Source organism: Malus domestica, chromosome 04, assembly GCF_042453785.1.
Source record: "Malus domestica chromosome 04, GDT2T_hap1".
Taxonomy (NCBI): domain Eukaryota; kingdom Viridiplantae; phylum Streptophyta; class Magnoliopsida; order Rosales; family Rosaceae; genus Malus; species Malus domestica.
In genome coordinates this window covers 10,075,330-10,087,854 of record NC_091664.1, presented here as the reverse complement: position 1 = coordinate 10,087,854, position 12,525 = coordinate 10,075,330, and the positions used below count along the sequence as shown (strand labels likewise).

The 12,525-nt window shown below is 42.5% G+C and overlaps 1 protein-coding gene across 1 annotated transcript; it reads right to left on the bottom strand.

The window, feature by feature from the left end:
* Window positions 1-3,938: 3,938 nt before the first annotated feature.
* Window positions 3,939-4,675, bottom strand: LOC139194983 (uncharacterized). The gene is made up of 2 exons (XM_070820150.1): window positions 4,285-4,675; window positions 3,939-3,985 (listed from the first exon to the last, which is right to left on the bottom strand). Exons 1-2 carry the CDS (start codon window positions 4,673-4,675, stop codon window positions 3,939-3,941), a joined length of 438 nt encoding a protein of 145 aa, XP_070676251.1.
* Between the last annotated feature and the right edge of the window lie 7,850 nt (window positions 4,676-12,525).

Below are 12,525 nucleotides of genomic sequence, written 5' to 3'. Positions count from 1 at the left end.
CTGGTTGCAAGTTTATTTTGCCATCCTCAGGCCATAAGTCCCCAACTTCAGACCCACTGAAGCATTAGGCTTGCAATTGAGCTCTAGACCCACTCCTCATCACTAGGCCGAAGAAGTTTTTAAATTTTTTTCGCCCTAAAAGACCTTTCTGATAACGAGTTTTTGATCTGCCTTCATCAAGAATACCCTTTTCCATCAAGCTCTCATCTTCGTCCAGGAATGAAGTCGAAGACGCTGTCCTCCGAAAGAGCTGGGGACTGTTTGTGTTGATGCCCGACCTTTTCCTCGAATGTAATGCCAAACGTGCAAGTTAGGAAGTTTACTATCCCCACTTCACTGCACGGCAACTTGGCTACCTCCAAGGATGCCCACTGCCTCTACTTACCTCTCGTTCTCTCGTGAGCCGATGATGCTTCTCTAGTTCTTCAGAAAGAGAATGCAAGGAAGCCAAGCAAGAATTTTAAGAAAGGTGCAAGAATTTCCACCTTCGGCCGAACATCCCCAAGACATTCAATACTGCCACCTTTGTTGAATGGTGGGCCGTATATACCCAAGACTTTTTCGGCGCATCGGTCGAAAACGTTATCAAGAAAACTTTTAGTGATCGCCATAAAAAGACTTTTGCCCCGATCCCTAAAGAAACAGCTCAAGGTATTTGTCTGTATCTATCATTTCACTTTAGTCATTTGTTCAAACTTACTGTTTTAATTTGAGCTTCTTCAGGTAGTCATGCGGACGCAGCAGCTACGGTCGTGAGCAAGAAAAAGCTGGCCCATTTGCTAAAGAAAAATGTGACCGCCTCACTGATTTAGCGAGCAAACAGTCTCGCCCAGAGGCCGAAACAGCTAGCGATGCTCCCCATCCTAAAAAACATGTCCAAAAGTTGGCGAGAAAAGGGGAGCGGGAGATTCATGTCATCTCTAGCCAGACTATAGGAGCCACCATTGAGTCTCATCGCGCTTCTATCATTCGTGCCTTGACGAATATGCAAACGAAACCCCCCACTGGTCAAGTTCCTGAGGTTCGTCCTGTTGAACAAGTTGTGGTCGAGCCGATTGTTGATCTGGTGGTCGAGGAACCCTCAGCTCTAGGGTCGACCTTTGCTCCCGTCTTAAAGGAAAAAGCCACCTTGGCAGAGAAAACTCTCTCCCCAAATCCAAAAACAAAAACAACGGTCGTTCTGAAGGAAGAGGTATGACTATGTTGTTGGTAACTTTTACTTCCACTAGATTCTGAATCCTAAACTATTCTTATTTCAAGATGACGACAGCGAAGAACTCCTGCTAACGAGTCGCCATCAACCAACTAGACTTCCTACCAACAATCCTCCACATGTGGTTGAGGCGACTGACCAGGTTGAACCTCCTGTAGCCGACCATGGAAAAAGGCCCCTTGTCAAACCTGAAGTGGCGGCAGAGACACCAATCCATCCGCAAGATTAAGACCTTGGCATCCTCATCAAGAAGTTACTTCGGCTTTTGTAAGGCTTGATCCATTTCTTTCGTTGATTTTACTATAACAAGTCTGAATCGAGAATAATATTAAATGTCAGGTGCCCGATTATTCATTTCACCGAAAATTCTATGCGTCGAATGGTGTTATCTATATTTCATGGCCACCTTAGTGGCCATCGAACTTAGATAACCTTCATCGACTGCTTGAATTGAGAAGTTGTCTTAAATACTGGGCTTAGCCATTAAGATCTCTAGGTTCGAGCAATAAACCAGAGGACATGGCCGAAGTTTCCTCCCAGCAGGTCTAAAGCAAATTCTTTGTGTTATATTCTTTACAATTTTCCTTTCGTCTAAAACCTTTTCATATGCAGCCTTCATGGGAAGCTGGGCTCGACGTTCTCTTTTCAAATATTGCTGGAGTAGCTGGATCATCTACTACGTTGGCCAAGCCTTCGGCAACCGAGGTCGATTCCAATGCCTTCGCCAAGTTGCAAGAACTCATATCCCTTTCTGCTTCATAAATCCTTCAATGTAACGCCCTCAACTCCATAGGAGAGTGCCTGAACGTTTTTGCAGCTGGTGGTCTACTGAGTACTGAGAATGTCATCCATCTATCCGATATCTTGAAGTGGACTTGGCAGTTCTTTATTACTTTTGAACTGGCTTTCTGGGCTAAAAAAGACCTAAAGGCTGCCACGACCTCTCACAAAGCCAGTCGGCCAAAGGTAGAGGCCATTAAAGCAAAGAAAACGTAGTTGGCCGACTTTGATCATCAAATCGCCGAGCTGCAACGTCAAATTGCCGAACTTCAACGGCAAAGGTTGGCCGTTGCTTCGGACCTCGAAAAGAATTTTGAAGAAAATAAGGTTTAACTAACGGACTTCACAGCTGGCGCAAGGCAGATCCAGTAATTTCAGCTTAATAGAAGGACAAGGCAAGCCGAAGTCACCATGGGTGAAGTAAGGTGGTTAGTGATGTGGTAAGAACTAACACACAAATTAAACCCTTTTTAGACAGTTGTAACATGAGCAAATAGGGATCATTCTAGCCGGGGATTAGGAGGGCTGCTAATCTACACAAATTAAACTTTAAATCACTAAACTAGACTCAAAAATAGAAAACTAAACTTAACTACTCAAAATAAGCTAAATTGACTCAAAACACACAATCTAAGTTAAATTGACTCGAAACAAGAACTAAAGGAATGTTTGGACAAAAAATTAAACTAAAAAGACTCAGAATACTAAATTGGGGGTTGTTTGGACGAAATTTAAAACTAAAACTAAGTAACTTGCAAGAAACAAACTAATTGATATGAAATTGGGGTGAATAAAAGGATGAATGGCTAGCTAGAGGGTCATTCTCCACACATGACACATATGCATACAAATCGATTTCTAGTTATTCTTCCTACAAACCATGAATGACAATGCCCCAAGTTAACCATGAACTGCATAAATTAACCATCAGATTTTCCTAAATTCATTAAATTAGACTCAGCGACACAAGTAAATTATTCTTATCAAGTTCCCTACATGAACTGCATAATAGAGATACATATCGAAGATCATTAAGTTCTGTGAAAATCATAAGCATTGACATGGTATTCGTAACTATGAACTGCATGATACTCCTGCCAGGAATTTACTTAACACAATCGTGACTTGCAACTTTCACTACTTGTAAATATAAGTTCATAACTATTAGGTGAAACTCCCTTATATTTTCGCATCAAATCCCTGCATGCAAACTAAGTATGCAACCTTAATCAACACACAAGAACAAGTTATCAATCAAATAGATAAGTAAATTGCATTCACGATTTATGAAACAATAACTGGATGTAAGCAATTCATATCACACATATGTTCATGGCTTTGAATTATCCTTTTGCTAAAACGAAATTAATTCCACATGTTTGCAATTAAACAAAGACAATTAAAATTAAACATTGAAAACAAAAGATAGAATACACCTAGAAACGCTCAAACAATCCAAAGGTTTTGAATGGCAGGCACGGCTCCAAGCTTCTTCTTCTCCTCCCTTGCAAAGCTGCGGCACTCTGTATATATTTTTATCTCTGAATTTCTCTCTAACAGCTCTCCCCTGAATTCTGCGGCAAGGGTGTATTTATAGGGGTAGGGCACGACACAAAGTTGTAAAGGAGAATGATTAGTAGTTAGCATTGTTTTAGGACTCCTAGAAATCAGATAAGAGGTGGTTTAATATGAAAAGGAGTCCCCCTTGCAGTTGGAATTAGGATAAGATTAGGATAGGATAAGATAAAAGAAGGTTAGTTTGGATAATGTTGGATAAGATAAGGTTGGTTAAGATAATGTTCCTACTTTTTAGCTAATTCCTTATCCTCCAAGTCTTGATTTGATTTCTCCAGATTTGTAGCACATTCCTAGCCTCTTTAAACTTCAAAAACGTCCATCCATTATGCTTCATTCATATGTTGTCCATTCCAAGCCCAAAATTGCTCTAAAATGCTCCAAATTGCCTTTTTTTGCCACTTTTGCCATTTGGACCTAAAAACACACAAAAATAGCTTAAATCATTATAACAAACAGAAACTAACTCACTAAATGCAAAGAAACAAGATAATAAAGTCGCATAAATATGCTCCTATCAGTTGGAACTGAAGGCCGCTCTTGAAGCCTTCCTTCCTTCAACCCCTTAGGATTTTGGTCTTTAGGAATCTTTTGTAACTTCACTTGTACGTCCCTTTGCAAAATCAATGAAATGATCTTTTATTCTCGCATCTCCCAAGTGACTGGATAGAATTTTTTTAAAAATTTCCCGTTGATTGACAACTTGCGAATTAAACCAGTTCGATCCTTGAGGTCGTATGCCCCTTTGCCGAGAACTTTGTGAACGATGAACGGTCCTTCCCAATTCGACGACCATTTGCCGAACTTGGGGTCATTAATTCCTACGGGCAACACAGTTTGCCAAACCAACTCGCCCTCTCCGAATGTTTTTTGTCTGACTCGCTGATTATAAGCTCGCTCGGCAATCTTTTTCTGTGCCACCAATAAATTATAAGCATCAAGCCGATTTTCTTCCAAATCTTCTAACTCTTGTCTCATGGCCTGACTGTACTCGGCACTGAACAAAATACTTTGTTCAATCACTCGTAACGAGTTTATACTTAGCTCGACTGGTAACATAGCATCGTGGCCATAGGTTAACGCGTCTGGAGTCGTTCCAGTGGCCATCGGGGTGAAGTTCGATAAGCCCATAACGCTTCGTTTAACCTTAAATGCCACATACCAGGCCTTTCTTTTACCATTTTCTCGAGAATACCAATTAAAACCTTATTACTTGCTTCAGCCTGTTCGTTCGCCTGCGGGTAATCAGTGTAAACTACTCGAGTCGAATTTTTAGATTTGCCGTATACTCCTGAAACCTACCAGATGTAAAGATCGTACCCTTATCTGTTATGATTGTTTCTGGTACGCCGAATCTAGTCACGATGTTTCTTCTACAAAATTATAGACTTCTTTAGATGTTAACTCGACATATGACTTGGCTTCGACCCATTTGGTGAAGTAATCCGTTGCAACAAGTATCCACGCATTCTTTGCTAACTCAGAAGATGGTGCAATTTTGCCGATTACATCCATGGCCCATCCCCTGAACGACCATGGTTTGGTGACCGAATTGAGCGATTTAGGCAGAACTCTTTGTATAGGCCCATGAATTTGACATTGTACACATCCCTTTGCGTACTCAATACAATCCTTCAGAATGCTCGGCCAGAAATAGTCATGTTGCCGAAGCAGCCAACGCATCTTTCGTATAGATTGATGAGCCTCGCAAATACCTTTATGGACCTCTGTGATTGCTTGAGTAGCCTCCTGAGGGCCAAGGCATAACAATAATAGACCGTCTTCACCCCTTCGGTACAATTCATTTTGGTACATTACATAATTCGTGGAGTAAACCCTTGTCTTACGGTCGTGTTTTCCATTAGGATTGTCAAGATATCGTATAATTGACTTTCTCCAGTCATCTGGCATTGCTTCGACTGCGCAAACCTTTATAGGGTCCTTCCATTCTAACAACGATGGTAATGACATGACTCGTGTATGGATCATGTAATCATATTGGAGAACTTGTTGATTAACAAATGACGGGTATGCCCGTCGTGTCACAAGTATTTCTCGACCTAGTTTGCCCTCTAAGAGTTGTGCTCCAGAGGCTATTTGAGCTAATTTGTCAGCATTAGTGTTTCGAACCCGTGAAATGTGTTTGAAGGTAACGTCGTCGAAAGACTCGGCCAAATAGCTAGCAACCATGTGATATGGTGCCAGAGTACAACTCATGCAACGAAAAGTCCCATTAAGTTTGTTAATCACAAGTTCGAAATCACCAAGAATAAGGACTCGAGTTGCCCGCAAATCGTGAAGGACATTAAGGCCGATAAGGAGGGCTTCGTATTCGGCTTGATTATTTGTGCACTTTAACTCGAGCTTGAGAGAAAAATACCAGCGGTTGTGATTGGGGGATTGAATAACGATCCCAACGCCAGCTAAGATGGAAGTACTAGAGCCATCAAAGTACATTGTCCAGTAATTGTCACATGTTTGCAACATGCCGATTTCCACGTCATTGCCCCCAAAATCATATGGTGAAGGATGTTGGGCCAATAAATCGGCCAACGCTTGGCCTTTGACAGCTTTTTAGGGCACATACTGTAAACTGAATTAGGACAACGCCATTGTCCATTTTCCAATTCGACCTTTTACTATCGGCTGAGTAAGCATGTAATGAATGACATCGATTTGGGTGATGACCTGAGCGACCGACGGGAGCATGTAATGCTTGAGTTTTGATGCGACGAAAAATAAGGTTAGGCAAAGCTTCTCAACGGCAGAATAATTAATCTCTGGTAGGTTGAGATTTCGGCTAAGATAAAAAAATTGCATGTTCGCGCCCAACATCATTGTCTTGTGCAAGAAGGCATAGTATTTGTATGTGTCGGGTGCCCCCGGACAACGAAAAGCAGTCTTATGGACATCGGCCTCGACGATGAAAATTTAGTTATAACCAGCATGTCCATCCATAAAGGATAAGATCTCATGGTTTTCTGTTGCATCGATTAACAAATCTAAAATTAGCATTGGATATTCATCTTTGGGAGTTACTAGATTCAAATTACGGAAATCAATACAGATACGTAGGGCACCACTTTTCTTTAATACTGGGACAATGTTCGCCAACCATTCGACGTATCGAGCTGTCCGAATAAACCCAGATTTTAAAAGTCAAACGAGTTTATCCTTTATGCCGAGTTATAATTCGGTGGAGAATTGTCGAGGTGGTTGGCGAAATAGTTTGCAACCAGGTTTGATGTGCAATTCATGTTCAACCAATGTTCGATCCAATCCAGGCATCTCATGGTAACTCTAAGCAAAACAATCCTTAAATTCTTTAAGCAAATTACAAAGCTTAGTTTTTACATGTTGGGGTAACGAAGTACTAATGAACAAAGGTCGTGGGCCTTTACCCGTTCTAACATTTATTACCTCTAGAGGATCCTTGACTTGAGGTTGATTATCCTCGAGCTCAGCTGGTGCAGCCTAAACTTTGTTTAGTGAAATCACTGGGCCATTGTCTCATTCGGCCAAAATATTAACTAAGTTGACGCTCGAATTTGGTTGTTCGGAGATAACACCAATGGGCCCATAGTCGTTCCATGGTAAATAAAACCATGACCTGTTGTTTGTCCTGGCGATCTTCAAACATCAGTATCTGGGATCAGATCGGCCAATCCAAGCCTCGCCGAATCCTGATGGACAGTCTCGGCGCCTACCTCGATTGCTTTCTATACCGAAATTCAAGTCGGTCGTCCTTCCTCGTTCAAACCCTGTAGGGTAATATAACCGACGTGATCATCGTAATACCGTGCTTGAATCATATTGGCTTCAAAAGGTTGATTATTAGCAGGATGCACCACAACGGATTTATAGTCCCAAAAAATGAGAACCTGATATAGTGAAAAGTGAATGTAGTTTGTTTGATGGATCCAATCCCGACTAAGCAATGCATTGTACTTGGTCTTGGAGTCGACGATAAAGAATGCGGTCATGTGATTGTGACCTGCAACGCTTACCTCCAAAGGAAGCACTTCTTTGGTCTTAGACTTGTCACCGATAAAGTTGTTCATGGTTATTCCTAATGGGATAAGTTCATCGTTGGACCGTCGTAGTGCCTTCATGACGGATACTGGCATGATATTGACCATAGCCCCACAATCGACGAAGATTTTAGAGATTGGATAACCTTCGATGTGAGCCGTGACATACAACGACTTCAAACGTTGAAGATTAACCGAAGAAAAGTGAGGAAACAGTATGGCCAGAGCTGCTTTAAGTTTGTCGGCTTTACTAGCTTGCCCATCTTCTTCAGTAGTGATAAAATCAACTTGTGTTGCTTCCTTGGCAACCACATCCCCATCCAAGGAATTTGGTTAGGGTGTGGTTGGTTGAAATTTAGCAAGTAGGACATGGACCATGCTGATTTCCATATCGTCGAAGACTGAAGGGCCCATCGGGTCTTGGTCATCGTCCACAGGGTTATCGAGTACGGTATCATGCTTTGGAGCTTCTTTGACCTGATCATCTCTCGCCTCATTGAGTACCTACTCATATGGTGTGTCAACTCAACCTGTTTCATTTTGGTTGTCATCTTCGAGCTCGGTCATTGTTGGGGCTTAGTTTTGTCCTTGCAGAGCTTTACGGGCTCGTTCTTCTTTGACATGATCCTTCTCATTAGCCGTAAGGCTGAAAAGACATACGACTGAGAAAACTTCGAAATGATGTCGTAAATACTCAAGGTCTTCAAAAGAGAAAGGGAGCTCGGCGATGTCTATGTTCGTGTATGGGTCGACCTTGAAGCCAAAGACCTGAGCTTTACATATATGCTGGAACCTGGCCTTCATTGATGGGTCAGTAGTTTTCTGAATAATCTGTTCAACATCAAGGCAAGTGAATGTCAGGTCGAGGGCTTCTTACGACGCCTTGGGTAGGCCATATAAGTCATTGGCATAATGTGTCTTATGAAATTCTCGCATGTATTTCAAGGATTCTCCTAGGAATGGAGGATGTAAATTCCATCGGACTTTTATTAACAGCTCTCGCTAGGGTAGTGGGGGAAACTTGCTTTCGGCTTCTTGTCTGAAATGCTCAAAACGAGTTTTCATCTCCCCGGGCCAAATGAGGAGTTTGATGCACTTCTCGGATTCATCGATGATGATTTCAAAGTCGCGATCAATTACCTTTTTCCCTTGAAGTAATTTGGCCATGATTGTTGGGGTTTGTTGATCATTTATGCTGCCTGCTGCTTCTTTCGGCTGCCATTTGGTAGCCGAAGTAGCTTGTGCTACCTGTCGTCGAGCCATGCAGTCTATCCGTTGGTGTCAACGTTTCTGAGATTTGGATAATGCAATATACACGCCAGTAGGAGAATTGTAACTATACCAACATTGGTCGCGTGGCTCATGTGGCTTAAAGGTTTTCTGATTCATCGATGAACTCGAGCTACTGGAGTTACGTGAGTAATAATCCTCATCATAAAATGGCGCATTGAAATCAAGACACCGTCTGGCTGAGGGGGGCGTTCGTTCGTGCTTGATAGCTGAGTCTATCGAACACCTTATAGCGCTGGCATCCGCCAAGTTCATTTGAAGGTGTTGCCGCAGCCTTGGATGGTTGTCTTGGTGTTTGAGCCTGAGGTAGTTTCTCCTTTGGCTCGATTAGGACGACGCATGATTTAAAACGGCTACACAAAACCATCGGTCCCTCAGTTTCCTCTGCACTGGTGTCTGACATGGATCCACAATGGCCAATCTTGAAAACTCTGTAGGTGGCTCGTTTGAAAATAGATCAATCTTGAGTCACGCCCGAGAGTTCTACTTTGGGACGTGTCGTATTGCAACAAACTCGGCCTTCATTTCCCTTTGTTTTTGGATAAATGAGCATCTACCATGCCAACTGTCGCCGAAGGGAAAGGATCAACGTCAACAATCATCTTTTTCTTTGGAAATTTTAGCTTGCCTTTATCAATCCCGCTTTGAATAGCATCCTGGAACACGGTGTAGTTGTTTGTGGTATGCTTATTCGAGTTATGGTACTTACAATAAGTTTTGTCTTTCAGCTCTTTGGGCTTATGAATGTTATGTCCTCGCCGAAGTTTGATGATCTTTGCCAGCAACAACTAGTGGAAAATTGCATCGGCCTTGGTGATGTCGAAAGTGTAAACTTTTGATGCTTTATTTATCTCTTCAGGGACCGAGCGAGTTTTGGTATCCTTATAATTAATTTGAGCCAATGCCTTGCATACATACGACTTATCTATCATTATCTCGGCCGCGTTCACATTGGCGTATTGGGAATCTTCGCCCTCAGCCGATGCGTAGCTAACCGTGGGATTCTTGTCAATCGTTCCCCGGGATAGGGACTTCGAGATCTTTTTTTCTCAGATCAAATAATCATATTGCTCGACGTGCTGGGCCAGCTCATACATATCTCGGAAGTTTTCCCCTAAGAATTTCTTTTTATATTCCATATCCAAGCCGTTCAGAGCGATTCTGACGAATTCAACTTCGAGGAAAGGTACTCGGCACCAATTTCTAGCCGACTTGAACCTCGTTAAGTATTCTATTAGCTACTCGTCAGATGCTTGAGCCATCCTGGCCAGTGATGAAACTGACATTTCCATCCCTGGCCGATAGAATTGTTCATGGAACTTTTTGACCAGTTCCTCCCAACTTTGGATGAAGTTAAGCGGGAGGTTGATGTACCAAGCAAATGCTGAACCTGTTAGTAAGAAGTTGAATAGTCGCAGTTTATGGAAGTTGCTATTAACATCTCCGCATTGTGCAGTAAACCGAGCCACATGTTCTAACGAAGATAGGGACGACTAGCGAGTAAAAAGGCTGAAGTCGAGGATCTTAAAGCCTTTAGGATATTCAAACTTTTCCATATAAGCCGGATATGAATGGATGAATTTCGGGAACTTCGCCCATTTTTTCAATGCCGAGTCGATCATCATTTGGACCTCGATCATATTGACGGATGTTGTTTCCTTTCTCGGGTCGGATCCATCTGATCTACTGCTCGATCCTCCTTTTTTTTCCAATTCAATTATTTTGAGCCAAGAAGATCCTGTTTCGACTTGTGGCGAACTACTCCTAAATGGAAATTGTCGAAGCTGACCAACGGGTCCATCTTCGAAGGCTTTACTGACCAATAGCTCACACAACCTGGTATATGTGTCACCATTACTTCGTATCACATCGAGCAAACTGTTCATTTTTTGGCTGACTGACTGTTCAACCTATCGAGATTGATCATCAAGTCGTCTTCGAAGAAACAACCTAGTCGGGGGATCAAAGCGTTCACCACCATCTTCATCGCAGTCTTCCACTATCCCTTCAATTAAAATGCATGTGGTTTTGTTGGGAATTTCTGTGTTGCAAGGCTAACCGCCGAGGCAAACTTCCCTTTCTCGGTGCGTTGCATTTGTAGCCTCAGGTGTCGCAGTGACAAGAGGATTTTGTACCTGTGACAAATCTTGTCCAGGACCCTGAACTGGTAAGTCGGTCGTTAACTTTCCCATGACTGTTTTCTTTTTTACTGACCGTGTCTTAATGGTCATGAACTCCGAAGTTTTAAAACTTGGTCCCATTAGGCGTGCCAAAATGTTGACCCTAAAAACTACCAAGCTTACGTGGCGCGCGGACCGAGTAACTAATGAGCTAACTACGTCATTCGGTTTTATGCAGGCGTGCCAACTCCTCGGCCGAGAAGTAAAATATGTTGATGTTGCGTCGGATGCGCTGCTGACTTCTCGATCTTGCGATTGCAGTCGAGGAATGAACACGTCTCGACCTTCGGGTTCTAGAGCTTAAAGATAAGGCTGCTAGTTCTACGAAGTTTACAAATCGTCGGTGTCGGATTCGGTCACTGTGATTATATTTGTAAGAGTATAAACACGCTGAATCGACACCAGACTATATGGACATAAGTATTCAAAGCAGATGTACATCTTAATCGTAAATGTGGTTCGGTTGTCGGAATGCAGAACTCTAAATCTAACTTGTGAGTATCTAATCATAAAACAACTTGACATTCAATGCGCCGAGTCTAGTGATTCATAACACCTCACTTCGCTGAGAATGATCGTGGGATGACCTTTGTCGAAAACCCTTCTCGACCGAGACTTGGATAGATAATCAGTTGGCCTTGATGCAATGCTATTTATCCAAACTGAAGGGGCTTCGCAGTCAGCTGATTCTACAGTGGCAATGTTGTTTATCCAAACTGAAGATGTTCGCTGGTTGCCTTCACAATGCTGTTTATCCAAACTGAAGATGTGTTGGCGTAAAAGAAAATAAAAAAATCTCAAGGTTGTTGAGAGGTTTCGCGTAGAGCGAGAGTTTGCGCAAGGCAATTTGTGTGTTGAGTTTGAGACCTTCGCATGACGCACCCCTTCCTATTTATAGCAGTCAATCTCCTCTTGGCTGAATCAGAACTATACTCGGATTATGATTCTTTATCCTAATCCAACCAGGCCTCGGTCAATCCTACCTCCACTAAGATTCTGAAACAAACTCCTTATCCGGCCACCTTCACTTCTCAAATCTCAGCATTCTTATTCCATTAAGACTCCTTATCATACCAGGACTCGACCCATTCGCTCTTATCCAGATTAATCCTTCTTACAATAAGACTCAACTGACCTGACTGGGCAGCCCATGACCCCTGGCCGGCCCACAATATTTTCGGAAAAGCTTTGGACCGAACATAAACCTATGCTCGGCCTAATAATGTTATTTTGGGCCCAAACAGAATCCTAGAAATTCCATGATAGTGACCATTCATCATATATCATTCCTAGAGCGAGTGCTTGAAAAAATAAATAAATACAACTCAGTGATTCACCTAAGTCATTGAGCCCCAAACCTACCGTGGCGGTGAGGAAACGGCAATCCAAAACCCGATCCCATGTGGCCCCGCTTACATATTACCGTTACTCCACCTGTTGCTTCCTTCGTTCTCAT